This window comes from Pan troglodytes, chromosome 14 (assembly GCF_028858775.2).
Source record: "Pan troglodytes isolate AG18354 chromosome 14, NHGRI_mPanTro3-v2.0_pri, whole genome shotgun sequence".
NCBI lineage: Eukaryota > Metazoa > Chordata > Mammalia > Primates > Hominidae > Pan > Pan troglodytes.
The window spans coordinates 104,562,703-104,581,093 of record NC_072412.2 but is presented as its reverse complement, the minus strand read 5'-3'; the positions used below and the strand labels follow the sequence as shown (position 1 = coordinate 104,581,093).

The 18,391-nt window shown below is 44.1% G+C and overlaps 1 protein-coding gene across 43 annotated transcripts in view; it reads left to right on the top strand.

Annotated features, from left to right (window-relative positions):
* Nucleotides 1-18,391, top strand: part of DOCK9 (dedicator of cytokinesis 9) — a 292,970-nt gene that overhangs the window by 117,533 nt on the left and 157,046 nt on the right. For all 43 annotated transcript variants that reach the window (XM_009427176.5, XM_054665524.2, XM_054665517.2 and 40 more), the window contains exon 2: nucleotides 14,299-14,415. In XM_009427176.5, the coding sequence (XP_009425451.2) occupies nucleotides 14,299-14,415 (117 nt within the window). The remainder of the gene's footprint in view (nucleotides 1-14,298; nucleotides 14,416-18,391) is intronic.

Genomic DNA, 18,391 nt, shown 5'->3' with positions numbered 1-18,391 from the left:
CCTGCAGCCTCCAAAATGTGCCCTGACCCCAGCTTTCCAATCTTCCTTCCACCTGGGGTGCTTTCACACCTGGGCACAGCTCTGCCTTTGCCTGGCATGCACTGCACTGGATAAAAGGATAAAATCATCATTTTATGCTTCAAGCCCCAGTTCACATGCCGGCTTCTTTGGGAAACCCTTGCAAACCCTCTCCCCACATTTCCCAGTAGACTGTGTGCTCCTGTAGCCCATCATGGTGTCGTTGTTCCAGCTTGTTGTCAGGCATCCCGCTTTATTGTAGTGAAGGTTTATACTCCAGTCTCCCTCACTAACGGGGCTTCTGCCCAACAAGAACCACCCGAGTGGTTTTGTTTTCTTTGTATTCGATGTCGATATAATGTCAAAGCTCTTTTTTTTTTCTTTCTCCCGCTTCTCAGCATGGTCCTGGTGACTCTTTGGGGAACGTATAGGCAAAAAAAGGTTGCGAAAGGGCCTGCAGGAAAGACTAGATCTGAAAATCATTCACATTTTCATTTGCCTCCCTTCCACCTGCAAAGGTTTAGCCACCAATATCCAAATGTCTTGAATTGCCAAAAAGTAGAAAGGGATGCAAGTAGAGGAACTTGCTGGACTTACATGGGACGTGGCTATTGTGCCCCTTTACTCTCCTGTGCATCTGTGATTTTGATCTCTATTAAAATGTTGGTGAACATTTTATCAGAGTACTTTTGTGTACAGAAGTGCAGACATAGGTTCCCAGAGTCAAACCCCTTCCTGTTCCTCTCTTAGCCAGCACCCCTTTCTGTTATCAGTACCTCTTCTTCCTGGCAGCCGTACCTGAAACCCTAACATCATATTTGATGGTCATAGTACACTTGGAAAAATCACCATGTGACATTGTCACAACAGCTTCTCAGTAAATTGATTATATCTGGAAAGGGTGGAGATCCACAAGATACAGGCAGAGAAGATGGCTCTTCCAGGGAGAAAGAGTTCAGAAAGGAGGGGCCTATTGGAGACACTGGAGAATGTGGTCTGCTGCTTTATAGAACCAAGACTAGACCTAACTTTTATCTCTGATGTGGTATGCTTTTCCAAACTGTTGTCTGCCCAAGTAAAAATTTCAGGAAGTGGACTGTCTTTTGTTTTGCCATGAAGTTTAAAAAATTACCTGTATATTAAAATTTCTTACAGTCTATAATAGTGCTATCTAATAGAAATATAACATGAGCCATACATATAATTTCTGCTCTGTTATTTTTTGAGACAGAGTCTTGCTCTGTCACCCAGGCTGCAGTGCAGTGGAGTGATCTCGGCTCACTGCAACCCCCGCCTCCCGGGTGCAAGCAATTCTCGTGCCTCAGCCTCCTAAGTAGCTGAGATTACAGGTGTGCACCACCACATTGGCTAGTTTTTGTATTTTTAGTAGAGACGGGGTGAACCATGTTGGCCAGTCTGGTCTCGAACTCGTGGCCTCAAGTGTTACCCCCGCCTCAGCTTCCCAAAGTGCTGGGATTACATGCATGAGCCACCACGCCTGGTCAAATTTAAAATTTTCTAGTAGCCAACTTAAAGTAAAAAGAAAAAGGTGTAACTAATTTTAGTAATATAATTTTAACCCAGTATTTCCAAAATATTACCATTCCAATTTTAAATTCTTATTTTAAAAAAAGGTATTTTATATTTCATTCGTAAGATGTCATTGACATTTGGTGTCTGTTTTATGCCTACAGCACATCTGAATTTAGAATCGTCACATTTTAAGTGCTCAGTAGTCACCTGTGGCTAGTAGCTACCACACCGATCAGTGCAGGTTTATACTTACACATTCTTTAGCTTAGAAGCCTCAAACTAAAAAGCTGTCATTTTGGGGGCGAGTCACTGGATGAGGAAAAATATTTGTGATTTTTTTTTTCTGTAGGAAAAAAATGCATGATTTAAATGTGAGTTTTCCTTACAAAGGTCATGCCTTGAAATATTTGATGGTATTATAAATTACATACTACTTAATGGCATTAATATGTGTCAAGACATTTAAACCTGGTTCTTTGGAAAGATTTAGTATTTTGGAGTATGATTTTTAATATTTTTGAAGTGGAAAATGATTATTTTCCTGGAAGGGACTCTGCTTTTTATCTCTGCTGTAGTGAGATTGTAAAGCCTGGGTAGTTCAGTGCCTGGCAGATCTCAGAGTGGGGAGAATTCCCTCCTCCCTGGCGACGTGGAGCCTGAAGCATCCTCGTGTGGAGCAATGTTCAGCATTTCTCATATAAAGAGGAACAGAGGCATTGGAGAGGCACTTCTGGTTCTAGAAATGTGAAATACCATCATGCTTACTGTTCATGTGTGATGGGGAAGGTCCTGGTCTTGGGGCCAGGAGACCCAAGGATCACCATCTGTGTGACCTTCAGTAAACCATCTAATTCTCTAAGTTTCCTCATCAGTGAAATGGTGATGATGCAGCCATATAGTTGTGGGGAGGTTTAATGAGACAATATGCGTGTAATCCAGCAAGGTGTGTATGTTGTAGGGGCTAAAATTCTATTGAATGTGAACTACACATAACTATGTGTGGTCCCCACCACCACCATTTGGTGCATTCGTGCACTGTCCAGGCACTGTATATAGAACCCTGGCAATAACCTGGTGATAGTGATAACAGAAATTGTTACTTTTCCCATCTTTAGATTAAAGTATGGAGATTAAAAGGTTAAATAAGCAACTTGTCCAAAGGTGACATAGCCAATAGGCAGTGAAGCCAGGATTTTTTGAGAATACGTTTTAATATGAAATTCTCAAACATACATGAAAGTAGATGGACTAGTAGAGTGGTTATCAAACATGAATGGGCACCAGAATCGTCTGAAGGGCTTGTTAACACAGACTGTGAGGCCCCAACCTCAGAGCTTCTCACTCCATGGGCGTGGGGTGAATGTGTATTTCTAACATGTTTCAGGTGATGCTGATGCTAGCCCAGGACCAAACTTAGAGAACCATTGTACTGATGTAATGAACCCCCATATACCTGTCACCACCTCTGGCAGTAGTTCACATTTTTGGGACTAGGATTTAAACTCTAACTCCCAACACCTGCCCTTTACTGGTCTGTATACTGCCTGCCTGGCAGTGGAGTCTGCAGAAACTGTTTTGTGAACTATGTGTTATGAATATTGCATTCCCTATCCCCAATATCTTAAAATAAGTAGCTTAAAGTACATTGTTTTGAAATCTGACTAAATCTGGCTTTTAGAGCCTTTTAGCTTAATTACTTGCCCTCTTCATTTCAGAGTTCGAAAAATAGTTTTTACTGACCTAGGAAGAATTAACAATTTTAGGTCATAATGCTAAAAAAGGAAGAAAAATGCCTGGAAGAGTCTACAGTCTAGATTTGAGATAGAATTATTTATACAACTGTGATAGCACATCTTTTTTCTTTTTTGATTTTATTTCTTTCCACATGTGAAAAAATCGGCAGAATTAGAAGCCGAGACTACTGTATGTGTGTGAGAGACACATGCTGGGCCCACTGCAGGCGCTCTACCTGGTTCTCGCTGTGTTCCCCTTTTACCCTTCCTGGCCTGGTGTTGGCCCATGGCCAGTATCAGGGTAGGGAGAAGACACATGAAACACTGCACTTGCAAGGGAGCTGCTCCCGTTCCACCTAGCTCTCTCCTCATGTGACTCCCCGGGCACAGGACATGGAGGAAGTCTCCTAAATTCCCGTCTTGTCTTCCTCTCCTCATTGACATTCTCAGCAGCATCCCCAGCGAGCACAGCTGATGACGGCAGGCGAGGAGTTTTGTAGGTTTTCCTTAATTGGTATTATTATTCCTGTCTTTATTATTATTTCCATTTCCATTATCATGTTCCTCTTACCTATTTCAGGTGCTATTGATTTGACAAAATCAGATTTTGTCAGATTTGTCAAATCTGTATAACTGCTGTATAAAAAGGAAATTCAACATCGTGTTAGTGTTTATAATATAAAAAACTGCATTCACAAATGTCTAATTGTTGGTGTTAGTCTGTTCTTAGGATAACACCACACTGGAGCATGAAAAATATATTTAGATGTCTGGGAGTTTGGTGTTTCTTATGCATTCTTCCAAATATTCTCCAAAGCATTAACTGCTGTAGTTTAACACTCAGGTTTGAGCTTATTTCTAAATCTAAGTTTAGGTAAGTTTTCCTTTTTCCTCCAGTATTTAGATTACATGTGTATGCAGATTGTCAATGAAAGTGCAAAATTAAAATGTAGGCATTGTTTTAGTACGGGCTGAGACAAGATCCTGGGCCAGGGCTCAGGAGGTTCCTCCTGGGACCCCAGGGCAGTCCCTAGGGTTGGGTTTCCCAATGTGTAAAATGAGAAGACTGGACTGGATAATCACAGGTTCTGATGTTTGCACAAGCTTGTAGTGCTAAATAAAAGCTTTTAAGCTGTATTACTGAATCTGTAGTACCTTTTAAAAAGCATGCTTCCAAACAACTTCTAGATCATTGTCCCTACAGACACTCAAGAGCAGTCTGGAGAAGAACATATACTACTGAATGAGAGTGGGATTCTATCTTGATTATCACCATCTACTAGTTGTAATGTCCTGAGTTAGGGACAGAAGAGCATGTCTGTGACAAGCCGATGGAGGGCTTCTTTCTTCCACTGGAGGATGGCATGGGACCTACCTGTGTGTCTCTCCACCCCTCCTCCTGTTTGTGGCCTTCCTGAGGGCCCTTCTTACTGTGGCCCTACCTGCCACTCCGGCCTCATCTCTCCCTGCAGGCTATAGTCCAGGGGTGGCTTTGGCACATGTAGGCACCCCAGGTGAGCTAATCATTGGTACCCCCTCAAATGAACACTATTCCAATATTTGCTTACTTCAGAGGAGAGACTGAGGGCTGTATGGGTGAAGGTGGAGCAGGGGGCTCTTGTGAGGAGTGTTGCTCTCTGACTCCAGTGTTATCCATCCTTGCAGAGGAAGCAGGATGGGAGGGCACTGGCCCATCCGGTGCTCCTCAAGCACGTCCATCTGGGAGGCCTGCTGCTCACCTCAGGTAGCAGCTGTGTGGAGTCTCTTTTTCAGAAGGGCTTTCTCCTAAGTATAGTTTTCCCCATCACCTTGGATTTCCAATGGTGCTAGAGCACCTGTGGAGCCTGGGACCCCAAGCCCCCTTTATGCAGCCTTATCCAGCTATTCTGAACTCCTGGCTGCTTCCAGAACTCACCATGCTCAGGGAGAATTTAGCATGAAGCTCATGAAGCTTAAGTTTCAGGATCCCTTTCAAGGCACTGGAAGAGATTCCAGCAATTTTATATCTATTAATTTGTATTTTTTGACCTCACTGTAATTGTGCATGTTTCAGGCCTTACAAAATCTACTTCCATCCATGCACATGCTCCCTGGTGTCTCAATTTTCTCTGCAGGGAATCCTCAATCTGCCCTGAATCCTGGCTGGCTTGTTCAACTCATTGATCAGCTCCAGGAACCTCCTTTAAGAAGCACCCCACATCATTGGGGTCCCTCACTCATCCAACACACAGTTATTGAGTGCTTCTGCTATGCTGGGTGCTGTTCTAGGTGCTGGAGAAAGCAGCAAATACAATAGGGCTGTCTTGCCCTCATGGAGCTTATAATCTAGCTGGGCAAATGTTGGGTTCCTTCTAGTGGGCCAGATGCCACTCCTGGTCCCTGCTGCTGTCATTCATTCTGCTGATTGTTCACACATGTGCCTTCCCTCTGACTGCCAGCTCCCTGGGGCAGGGCCGTGTTCTTTTTATCTTGATGTCTCTGGCACAGTGCATGTGAACCAGCTCAGTAAATACCTGTGGAGAGAGGGAACTCATACTGCTAATCACATGTGTACACAAGGAAGGGAGGTGGCTGTTATTTTCCTGTGCCCACCCTACTTATAGGAAAATGAGGATCCTCCCTGCAAACTTGACAACTTCAAGAAATTCCTGGTGGGGCTACGTAGCGAGAGTCATGTGCACGAGAGGAGTGCAGGAAGGCTTGTGTGTCCCACACTTGTGAGCACGTGGCTTCAGAAGCCCCTTTTTATTGCAAGCTGCCATCTCCTTTTTCCTACCCCCAGCAACAGTACTGGTATCCTGTTGGCAACATTGAGAAGCGCTTTGAAAGTGGACCAACTTTATCTCAGCCTATCAAGTAGCTTTTATAGCCATGCAGATAAATCAAGGAAGTCCTAAATTCTTTATAAGCAGAAATGACGAATTTCTCATTTCTTAAAATAGCTCCAAGAGTTGCCATTTAGTTTGCTATTTCAAGAAGTGGCATTCGGGATTTCAGCTTTTCTTAACATTTAATCACCAGAGACACAAGGGCAAGAAATGACTGGAAAGTTCATTTGAAGCTATCACATCCGAGGCAAGAGCAGTGAAATTACTGTGCTCTTTGGAGCTTAGCTCTTCCCATGGTTTTCGAGGTTTTGTACATGTTTGGCCAGAACTGAACTCAGTTTGTGGGCGAACATTGTGCAGGTCTGCTGGATCCAGAGGAATCTCATTTTCCTGGCACTAAGAACATTTCCTGCTTCTGATTGCCTTTTGATCTGGAATTTCAATTTGCATGATGTTGGGCCGCCAGACCCTAAGCAGCAAATGCTGTGGGAGGGAGGGAGTTCCAAGAGATTGAAGGGTGGGGGGATCATGGTGGGGCCTTTTGGGGTCCTGCTTTCTGGCCCCCATGGGAGGTGTAGGGAAGTGTGATTGCTAGAGGCGCGCCATGCTGCCCGCTGCCATGCTCAGTAGATGGGGACTGGCGGGGCCTCGGTCTCAGTGGCTCACCTGTGTCCATGTTGTCCCTTGAGATGAGGAGCTGTTTCTCCCCACCCACTCTGATCATGCCACATAACCCTCTGTGAGCAGTGTCCCATGGGGTGTCCTGCCTGCCTGCTCTCTTCTTCACAATCCAAGACCCTGCTGCTGTCATGGAGCTGCCCTAATGGGAGGGGGTCAGGAGTGCTTTTCTCTATCGCCCACCCCCAGCTGTGGTTATTCTTCGTCTTCACTGGCACACACCACAGCAATACTCAGTCCCATCTACGGTATAAGCAGCTGTCTGTTTCCTTTGGGTTCAGCCCCTGAATTTCAGTGTCTGGATGCAGTTTTCTCTATATTGAGTCATTATTTGTCTTCCTTTGTGCATGTCCCTGCCATTATTGCCTGTTTTATTTTGTATGTTTCTGGAGGTCGAGGAAAGTTTTTTTTTCTTTTTTTTTTTTTAAACCTGTCATGCAAGCAACATATTTAATAATATGAATAGCTCTATTTATTATAATATGTGTTTACAGTTTGCCAGGCTTTGCCTTTTCCATGCATTGACTCAGTTGAGTCCAGCAACAGCCTCACATGACTGCACAGCTCGGCTTTCCTAACCATGCTGCCATCCTCGTCAGCATTCGTGTGGACACACGACCCTATCAGGGCAGAGTCAGGTTTTGTGAGGGACAAAGCTTACAGAATTTTAGGGGCCTTCTTTAAGAAAAATAATTCAACATTTGAAAACAAAATAAGGCACGGAGGTGAACATTTATTTAGAATTTAAAAAGAAAGAAATTTTAAAAAGCTAACACAAGCCATAAACACCAGAAATCCAGGGAAACAACACATTTTTATCAATGAACCTCTTGATACACCTCCATACTACTTCCCTATAGTTTTAGGGCTTCATATTCTTTTATTGCCTCTTCATATGATCATGATTTTGTATTATCATTCTTCATTGCAAGAACAGATCAGTGTTTCCCTTGGCATGATTAGTCCAAATTTGTATTTTATTATTGAGAGTTTAGAAAAGTTTCTTCTAGTTCCACAACATCTGGGAATGTCACAGGAATTTTTTGGATTGGAAAAGCTTCTGTGAGGTTTCTTTTGTACATGAGCAATGCAGTTTGGGGGCATTCTCAGTTTGTGCAGTGACTAATCTTACATACCGCCAAGTAGTCCTGGGTCCACGTACCTTAGAACATGTCTGAATTGTGCCATGGCGTCCCATCTTCTGTGTCATGACATTGGGTGGGCACAGTGGGCACGTTCCTGGAAATCTTCCTAAGCCAAGGTGCCCAGCAACAATGGAGCTGTATGGGAACCACTGGCAAGTTCTTTTAGCCCTACAGGACGTGTCCCTGGGGCCTGAGTGGGATGCTGAGGGTGGCAAAGATAACAAGACTCAGCCCTGCCCTGAGGCACTGATAGTGGAGCTGAGTGTTTGCAGGTCACAGCAAGCCGAGGACTGTCATGAGAGGCATCCCAGGACTGCTGCTAAGTAAGGATGTGGCAGCAAGGCGCCAAAGGCCACCTTTGTGGGGAGGAGGGAGGTGGCCCCCCAGTTACATGCGAAGTGCTATATGCCTGCCTGGGGCTAGAGCAGCTTGGCTTTAACTTTTTTGCTGCATTGCCACATTTGCTTTCTTTGTAGACCGTCACCCAAGGGGCTGCAGGACTGTGACAGGTGTAGAGGTGGGAGGGGCACATTATCCCTGTAGAGGGAGGGACTGGAGCCGGCTCGTGTCAGAAACAGTGGACGCAACATTGCCTCTTTGCTGGGCGGGCCCCCGGGCTTACCATGAGACTGGAAACCTTGCATCTGCCTAGCTAAGTGGGGGCTCTGTTGTCGGTAGGGAGTTCAAACTTTTGCCCACTTGAAGAATTCTCATTCTTCTTTGCTCTCTCCAAGCATCCCTTCCTTAGTAAAGTGAAGAAACTTAACAGCCCATGGAGGGCAATGGGCTTGACCTTAGCTCTGCATTTAACTTCTGCCAGTACCTCTCACTATGTTGAGCTACATGTTTACAGGCCTGGCTCTTCCACTAGCCCAGGGCTGCTTCAACTCAGTTCCACATGACCACTCTCCAGGGAATTACAGCCCTCCCCTCAAAGCTGTGTATACAATCATAGAAAGCAAAGAATGTATACAGTTTTCAGGGGGAGAAGATCCAGGCTCTCAAAGGGGTCTGTAACCTTGAGAAGGCTCAGTACCGGCCTTGTTTCTTCTTCCTCCCTGAAACTGAAAATTCTAATGTAGTTCCTGGGGCATCATGATTGATCAGGGTTTTTCCAGAATCCCCTGGAGAGCATGTTCAAATATAGGTAGTTGGTCCCTGCTCCTGGAGCTCCTGACTTGGTTCTGGACTGGGGCCTCAGAATTTACGTTTGTAACCAGTTCCCAGGCGACGCTGAATCACCAGTTCCTGGGAACCCACTTTCAGAACCACTGTTGTGGACTATTTGTGAACTGAAGGTACTACCTCTCCCTTTCTGATTTCACGGGAAATCACTTTCAGAACCACCGTTGTGGACTATTTGTGGACTGAAAGTACGCCCTCTCCCTTTCTGATTTCACAGGAAGCCTGAGGAATGAATGTTCACAGATAAGGACTTGAGCCTCTACGTGACGGGGAAAGCTGAAGGACTTGTACATAGACCAAGTTAGATTTTTATACACTATAAAAGCAGCAGTCACCCAGTGCGTATGTTCTGAATGTCATAGGCTTGGGAGTCAGCCAGGCCTCACCATGCTTAGGGAGAAATAGTATCCTGAAATATTCACAATTCAAACTCATGAATTCTCAGGGTTTCAAACATGATGGTGCTGATGGCCCCAGAGCAGCTCCACCAACAACCAGAATTTGGGTAATTCTGGTTTTCTTTTGAAGATAGAAAATTAAGAACTTCTCCCTCGGAAGTCTGTCACCAAGGGAAGAATTGAATTTGAGCATGTTGCGATAGCTTTAAAACCACGGCTGTGTGCCAGATCTGTGCCAGGCCTCGTTCTTGCAAATAATAGTGGGGACCGGCAGTCTGGTAATTAGCCTATGTCATTTTGCTGTTAGCGTGATGTTCTTGTCACTAATCATGTCTCAGGCCAATCAGTTCCCTACCCTAGTGGGCTGTCCCCGCCTCCATGCCCCACCAGCACCTGGAAAAGCTTAGCAGGGCTGAAGAAGAGTGAACAGCTGTCACCAGTGAATCACAGTTTAAAAAAGAGTTGAAAATAGGCAATTATCCTCTTAACCCACAATTTGGTAGATACAGTGGTGTGACTTCCCACAGATCCACCTCCAAGTCTCCCAAGCCCCTCTCTTCTGCCATTTCTGTCTTCAGTTTCCTCCCCAGGGTGGCTCCATCCCTGCCTCTCTTTTCCTTTTCCTTCCCTGCATCTCCTTCTGCTCCCTTTTCCCTGTCTCCCTCACCAGTCTCTGTTCTCCACCCATTCTCCTCTGATTGTTTCTTTCTTTCCCCCGTCAAAGGACACCTGTAGAAGGGAGGCATTGTGCCCAGTATTTGTATTTGAAGCAAGAGCTTTTTGCCTTGTTCTTAACTTAGGCAGCAGGTGAGCCACTCCCAGTTGATCCCTTTTCCCTGGAGTCAGTCATGTGTCCCGGAAGTGCTTCCAGCAGCTGCTAAAGACCTCTGCCCTATGAGGTCACTAGGAGTTCTTTCATTAAGTGACCTGAGGTAGGGTTTGTACAAGTTGAAAATTTTTATAGTCCTTGATTCATGTTAATCCTCCATAAGATTTCTCTTATTTTTCAATCAGTACCATGAGTTTTCCTGGTCATGGTACTGCATGACCAGTCTTTAACAGAAATGTTGGCTTATAAACTGTCTTTCACACATTTATTATGGTTGAGTATTGCTAAGCACACATTGTTCAAAGGGCAGCCCAGTATGGGAGAAGAAAGAGTTCTGTTTAACAGAAGACTGTGTCCTGTCCCAATCCAGTCCTGCTGGGTACTTGGTGGGACACTTGTAGCAATTAGCTTAACTTGAGATCCTCAGTTTCCAGTCTCAGTTGTTGAGTGGTAATTGTGACAGTAAAAACACCTTGAAAGTTACACTTTGTCACACAAAAGGAAGACAGTAGCCACAACATTGCATCCTTTCATTAGATACCTCCAAGATACACCTTGGGGGGAAACAAATTCATCTAATTAAAGTATTATTTGGTGCCCTAAATACATGAAACTGACCCGTGAATATTTTTATTATCAAACATTTTAAGCAACCCAAGTTTAATCAGATAGATGCAAAAAAATCATTAAATATGTTAAGAGTTGTAAACATATCTGTATCTTATATGTCCAGAGACAGGAAACACATCAATAATTGAACATGGAAAATTAATATAAAGAATTACTAAATTGGTGAAAGGGGATTAACTCTATTAGTGGGTAAAGATAACTCTAAAGCAGGCTGTGCCCTTGGGCAAAATCTGACTGCTGCCTGTTTTTATAAATAAAGTTTTATTGTAACACTGCCATGCCCATGTGTTTACTTATTGTCTGTGGCTGCTTTTGTGCCGCAATGGCAGAGTTTACCGGTTGTGACAGAAACTGTAAGGCTGGCAAAGTCCTTTACAGAAAGAGTTGTCGACTCCTGCTCTAAGAATACAAGAATAGTAAGTTCGGGAACAGAGATCCCCAAGGAAGGAACAAACTGGGAAGAGCCTCTCACCCCGACCCAAGGCAGAGATTCAGGCCTAGCTGGAGAGTGTGGTTGTGGCCCAGCAATGGTGGCTGGTGGCCAAGGTTGCTGAGGTGCTGTGGGCTGGAGCTGGTGGGCAGGGAGCCACCCACTGGGGGGAAGCTGCTGAAGGGGTGGCAGCAGGGCTTTTTAGATGGCTGCCCGCAGGGATGCCAGTGCAGCTTCCTGGAGGGCGTGCCCTTTGTCTCTCCCAGAAAGCCTCCTGGCTGCCCTGCTGTAGGAACAAAGCCCAAAAAATCCCCAAACCTAATAGCATTGGCACCTGGGAACAGCCCATTCTCAGCAGTGTCCCTCCAACCCCCTGTCCAGAGCTCACAATGCACCTCTGCCTTCTGGCAGTCTGAAGAATCATGGGCCTTACCTGGGGAGAGTGGAGCCAAGGGGGCTGCACCCAGCTGAGGATTCAGCCCTGCCCAGCCTGTGCCTGTGCCTGTGCCTGTGCCTGTGCAGGCAGCTGGGGCTGTCATGAAAGAGTCTCCCTGGCCCGTGGTTATGGGGCAGCCACCACATAAGCCAGGGAGAACATGGAGTCTGCCCCAGTCTGCAGTATTGGTCCATCTGACCTCTTTGTAATGGAATTTTAGAAAGCTGTGTGCATATTTGGGTTTTATTAGGAATATGGTTACGGTTCCTAGGGAAAATGTTATTAATCACGACATCCATTCATTTTGCCAGCAAGCATTTATTGACTGGTTACTCTATGCAGTATGACAAACAAATAAAAGAGTAAATCTTTTTTTTTTTATTAAAATATTTTGAAAAAAATTTTCTGGGCAATTCTTATTTAAAAATAATTTGTATAAAGTTTTTTTTTTCCTTTTTTGAATGTAAATACAGTTTACTGTTACCAACACTTTATAGCTTTAATTTTTTTGATTTTGCATATTTTTAGTCTCTGTCCACATAGCACATATTTTACTTAATTATAATAATTGTGTACTTGTTTGGTCATTGCTTTTTTTCTTAGCATGTCAAAACATCTTTGTAGAGTGTTGTTAAATCAAGTAATTGGAGTTAAATATGAGCATGTATATGTGCAATAGGCAAAGCAAGTTGACTGCTACTTCAGGCAACTCCAGAATCTCAGCAGCTGAACACATTAGGTGTTTCAGTTCTTGCTCCTGGGGCATTTCAGTGCCTGTTTAAGCAGGCGTTCTTCTACAAGGGGATTCAGGACCCAGACTCTTTCCATCTTAGGCTCCATCCTTTCCTCAGGCCACCCAGTTCGGCGTTGGATCCTGTGTGCGTGGCTGCAGAGGGAAGGAGGAGGGGCCACGTGGAAGGCTTTTGTGGGCCAGATGAGGCAGTGGCCACATCTTTTCCACTCGAATAAAATTGGTTAGAAGACAGTCACATGGGTGCACCAAAACACAAGGAGGCTGGGAAATGTGGTCCACCTGTATTGGAAAGGAGACAGGTTTTGGAAACAAATAGCAAGCCTCAGTCACAATTGCCAATTTGGATGCCACATACGAAATATCCTTAGTATACTTCTTATATAAAAATTGTCCTTTTAATATATAAAGCATTTATTGAGATTATATATATCAGATGATTATAGTTTCAAAAATAATCTTCTAGTAACTATTGATATAATGGACTTACTTTTTTTTTAATTTTTGTTTTTTGAGATGGAGTCTTGCTCTGTCACCCAGGCTGGAGTGCAATGGTGTGATCTCAGCTCACTGCAACCTCCGCCTCCCCAGTTCAAGTAATTCTCGTGCCTCGGCCTCCCGAGTAGCTGGGATTACAAGCGTATGCCACCACGCCTGGCTAATTTTTATACTTTTTGTAGTGACAGGGTTTCATCGTGTTGGCCAGGCTGGTCTCTAACTCCTAACCTCAGGTGACCCACCCATCTCGGCCCTCAAAGTGCTGGGATTACGGGTATGAGCCACCACGCCTGCCCTGGACTTAGTTCTGATAACATCTTCTATATGCCTATTTTAGCATTTGGCATACTGTAGTATGGTTAGTTGAATATGTATTTTTATCCCTAACCTAGCCCAGTCAATGCCTCGCATGTGGAAAGTGAGCCATAAACAAGGTGGCAGTGACTGGCGATAGATAAAGGGATTTTAACCAAGAGAGCTAACTTTGGAAATAGCTAGAAAAGCCATATTCTCTTCTTCCCTACTTACTCGTTACCTCTTTTTCCTGCTCAGTGCATGCTAGGGATGGACGTCCCCATCCCCTCGGATTCACCCATGAGCCCTGGTTTAAGTAGTACCTGCCCCCCTGGCTGTGACCCAGCCTCTTGGCTGGTTTGGGCTCAGCTCATTATCTTTCTACCTTTAGGTATTACATATTAAGTATAGATATCTGGGGATAGGCAGGGATATTTTGAGACTCAGAGAAGGGCGTCTTGGAGCCCCTTGTCTGAAATAATGAGTCCTGTGGATACATTTAGGCCCTGGGCCAAGGAGGGATGGTATCGTGGCTGGAGCCGTTCTGGGCATCTGGCCTCAACTGCCAGGCCATGGCTGGACACCTAACCAGGGCAACTCTGGCACACCCTAAAGCTTGGAAGGGGACATAGCTAGTCAGGGATGACCCGAGAAATGACTGGAAGCTCCACCAGAATGCAGAGCTTCCTTTGTGCTTAAATAACTGAACAAGCATCACTCTGTGTAGCAGGACACCACCCAGCATTTTTTGTCCCTTTGGAAACAACTCTTATTTCTGTTTCTTTGTGATACCAAAACTAGCATACTCTAATTGTAGAAAATACAAAACATAGAGTAGAACATACTAAGTTCTTTATCTTAAGAAATGGCATTTGTGTATGAGAATGTCTTGCTTATCTTTTCGCCCTCCAGGCAAAGCCAAAGCTAATTGAGCCACTCGACTATGAAAATGTCATCGTCCAGAAGAAGACTCAGATCCTGAACGACTGTTTACGGGAGATGCTGCTCTTCCCTTACGATGACTTTCAGGTAAGTAACGTTATGTTTCTATTCGTAGAACCATGTGTTTGGTCTTAACAAGCAGTATTTTTCTATGTATTGATTTATTGTTTGGTTAGTTAATTATGATTTTTTTTTTTTTTGAGACACAGTCTTGCTCTGTCACGCAGGCTTGAGTGCAGTGGTGCCATCTTGGCTCAACGGCAACCTCCGCCTCCTGGGTTCAAGAATTCTCCTGCCTCAGCCTCTCAAGTAACTGGGATTACAGGCGTGTGCCACCATGCCTGGCTAATTTTTGTCTTTGTAGTAGAGACAGGGTTTTGCCACGGTGGCCAGGGTCGTCCCAAACTCCTGGCCTTAAGTGATCTATCTGCCTTGGCCTCTCAAAATGTTGGGATTATAGGCATGAGCCACCGTGCCCGGCCTAATTATGATTTTTAAAAGATGAAAATAAGATGTTATTTAAGAAAGAAAAGTTATTTTATATTCTTCCAAGCATCCTTCATGAGTTGATAATTTTTAATGGTATTATTTTTGCATATTAATTATAAGTATGCCAAAATGTGTGTGTGTGTGTGTGTGTGTGTGTATCTTGAATAAAAGTGCTATACTCTGTCTGGGCTGATTTAGTGGGCACAAGTGCCTTTCTGTCTTTTGAGATTTGTTTTGATTTAGATTTTTTGGCCAAGTACCTTAGAATCTTAATGATGGGCTTTGCTGGGGAGCAGTGGAAGATTTCGTCATGCCTTTTTTTAGGATGGCATTTGGGAGCCTGCCTTCAGAGGCCCTGCACTCTGTGTGGGCTCCCAGCAAAGCGTTCAAGGTTAGCCAAGAATGGCCTGAAGTTTACCTCTGTAGTGTAATGTGGGTGCTGTTCCTTGGAAGAAATGTGGAGGACTCAGCACAGCTCCTGCTGTGTGCCGCTCTTTCAGGCTATGGCCTGTGGTTAAGAGACTAACAAGAAGCTGTGAGGCTGTTGAGGAATGAGAATGACATTCTTCCTCCAGGAAACCCGGTGGTGTTAAATGCCTTGCAGCGAGCCACCTTGGTCCATTTGGAGGTTCTGGTTACTTTCCTTGCTCTCCTGGGACCTGATCCTGGCACTTCTTTCTCCTCTCCTTTGATGCTCTTAGTTGGACACTTCTCTACCTGATGCTGTTACCATTTAAGCCCTGTCTTTTGTGAATCGAGCTGCCTTTTTTTTTTTTTTAAGCTTCACTGATTCTTTGTTGTTTGATTCCAAAAGTGTTACATCCATGTACAAAAAGATAAATGAGAGGGAAATATTGAAATAATTGACTTGAAAAGCCTCCCCACGCCTTCTAATCCCATCCCACAGAACATGACTTACTGTATACAGCTCTGTGCATACTTGTCTTTAGAAACTTCCATGTTAATAGAAATTGTTAAATTACGATCCTTGAAGGTTTTTTCCCACCAAGTTTAAGCGACTCCAGCTTACAACAGAGGTGAGAATTTTCACAAATGTTCACTCTTTCTAACTTGTTAGAGATACATGGGCCCCAAAATGATTATTCTTTAGCTCTGTCCTGCATAAAAGGAATGCCCATGGGAATGAAATTGACCATTCGTGTGGTGTTGCTACCAAAGTAACAGGTAAATGGGTTGAGGTCATGCCAAACAATACCATGCTTTGCATACTTCATTTCATGACTAAACTGCACGGGAACGGACTAATAAATGAGAACCTCTGAATGACGCCTTTTGCCTGTGATTTGGCAACAAATGAAAAGCAAAATCAAATGATTATAAATTGTACTGCATGTTGACAAGATTTTCCTGTAGTGTTGTCTGAGGAAGCTAAAGGTTATCTCAAATTTCTCTCAACATGAAGTATGTGTTCTTCTTGGTATTAATTAAAGTAACAACTTTTTTGAGTTTGCAACCTAGAATGAAAAATTCTATTTGTATGACTGAGATAAAATTGCTTAAGAAACAAACCAAAGGAACGAGATACAGTTAGTTGAGTGTCATCTTTATCCCAGGGGAACAGGTATCTGGATGTTTAAGCAGTTGCAGAATCAGACAGTTTAAACTTTGAGAAAACTTCTGTGTCCCCTTTGCTTTTAACTACTCTGGTGATAGCAGGCACAAATATTCTAGGAAAGGCAAAGAACTCACTAGCATTTTGTTGGCTAAGGTGATGAGCAAATATTATTTTCTGTTTGGGGAGAAGTTTTCCTAGAGATTTAGGAGCTTGAATTTGAGCTTTAATCCTCATCACAGGAATTGTGATGGGCCCCAGTGAAGTTTGGGTACAATTATTTGTTTTCTTATAGACTCCCACTTTCTTATCAGGTAAAGCCATGTACTCTGTGCTTTCTTGTTAAATTATCTCAGTGATGTTATTAACTGTCTAATTAGCTGGATGAGTGAAAGGTCTTAACAGTGCCACAGATTCTTTCTATCTGTGTTTTCTTAGGCAGAATAAGAGCAGAATTATTGTATTATTAGAGGCAGAGGGAACAAATTAGATTGGGGAAAGTGTTTTATTTCATATGGAAAAGTAATACCAAGTTGGTTAGGAAATGGCAGCAGCAAAACGCATGCTGAGGGGTGATTTACTGCACTTAAATAATTTAGCAGTATAAGTTAACTATTAAAATAATAGAACTTGGTGTACATTTCTGCCAAATATATTTGAAATGACAATTTACTAAAATATAAGCATGGATAGTGGTGATGCTTGTGTACATTTTTCAAGTAGGCACATGTTGATCTTGAGCCTTTACTGGTCAGATCCTAAAGGCATCTACATGTTCTCTAAAAATGAGTTGTGTCAAGAAAAGATTTGCGGGTTGCATGTAGTTGCCTGAGGATGACAGAAGAGTAGTTACTACAACAGCAGCAAAGAAGAGAGACATGAAGTAAACGTGGATTTTTAAAAATCAAAAGAATAGGCCAGGCGCACTGGCTCATGCCTGTAATCCCAGCACTTTGGGAGGCCGAGGCGGGCAGATCACAAGGTCAGGAGTTTGAGACCAGCCTGGCCAATATGGCGAAACCCCATCTCTACCAGAAAATACAAAAATTAGCCAGGCATGGTGGTGCATGCCTGTAATCCCAGCTACTCGGGAGGCTGAGGCAGGAGAATCTCTTGAAACCAGGAGACAGAGGTTGCAGTAAGCTGAGATCGTGCCACTGCATTCCAGCCTGGGCGACAGAGTGAGACTCCATCTCAAAACAAACAAAAAATCAAAATAATAGTTCCCAGCCATCAGGGTATTGATGAAGTAGGCTGGGCACAGTGGCTCACACCTGTAATCCCAGCACATTGGGAGTCCGAGGCAGGTGGATCACCTGAGGTCAGGTGTTTGAGACCAGCCTGGCCAACATGGCAAAACCCCATCTCTACTAAAAATACAAAAATTAGCCAGGCATGGTGGTGGGCACCTATAATCCCAGCTACTTGGGAGGCTGAGGCAAGAGAATTGCTTGAACCTGGGAGGTGGAGGTTGCAGTGAGCCAAGATCGTGCCATTGCACTCCAGCCTGGGGGACAAGAGGAAAACTCCATCTCAAAAAAAACAAAAAAAAAAAAAAAAAAAAAGGGAATATTAATGAAGTAAAGTACATGTGATCTGCCATGGCCAGGGACAGGAACGCCATGGGGCCTGCAGCCGTCACTAGCTGATGGCCCTTCTTTTTGCAGAATCAGATCCTGTTGCTTGGGGATCTCTGCCATCTGTGCTTTGGCTTCATGGTTCTCCTTGCCAGCAGCATCTTCTCTTCTAGATCTTTCCTACCCTTTAGAGACCACTTGAAATCCCATATTGTCTAAAGCTATTTAAGTCCACAGAAACTTTTCCCCCCACTGTCTCAATTCCTTTCCTACTGCCTGTCTGCACCGTGCACATAAACACTTGAGTATGTGGTCTTGGCTGTTCACGACCTACTTCTTAGGCTTCTTGCACGCAGGCATCCCGCCCCGTGCTGTGGTCCTGAGAAGGGCTGGCTTTGAGCCTCTGTCCTCCCACCCACCTGCC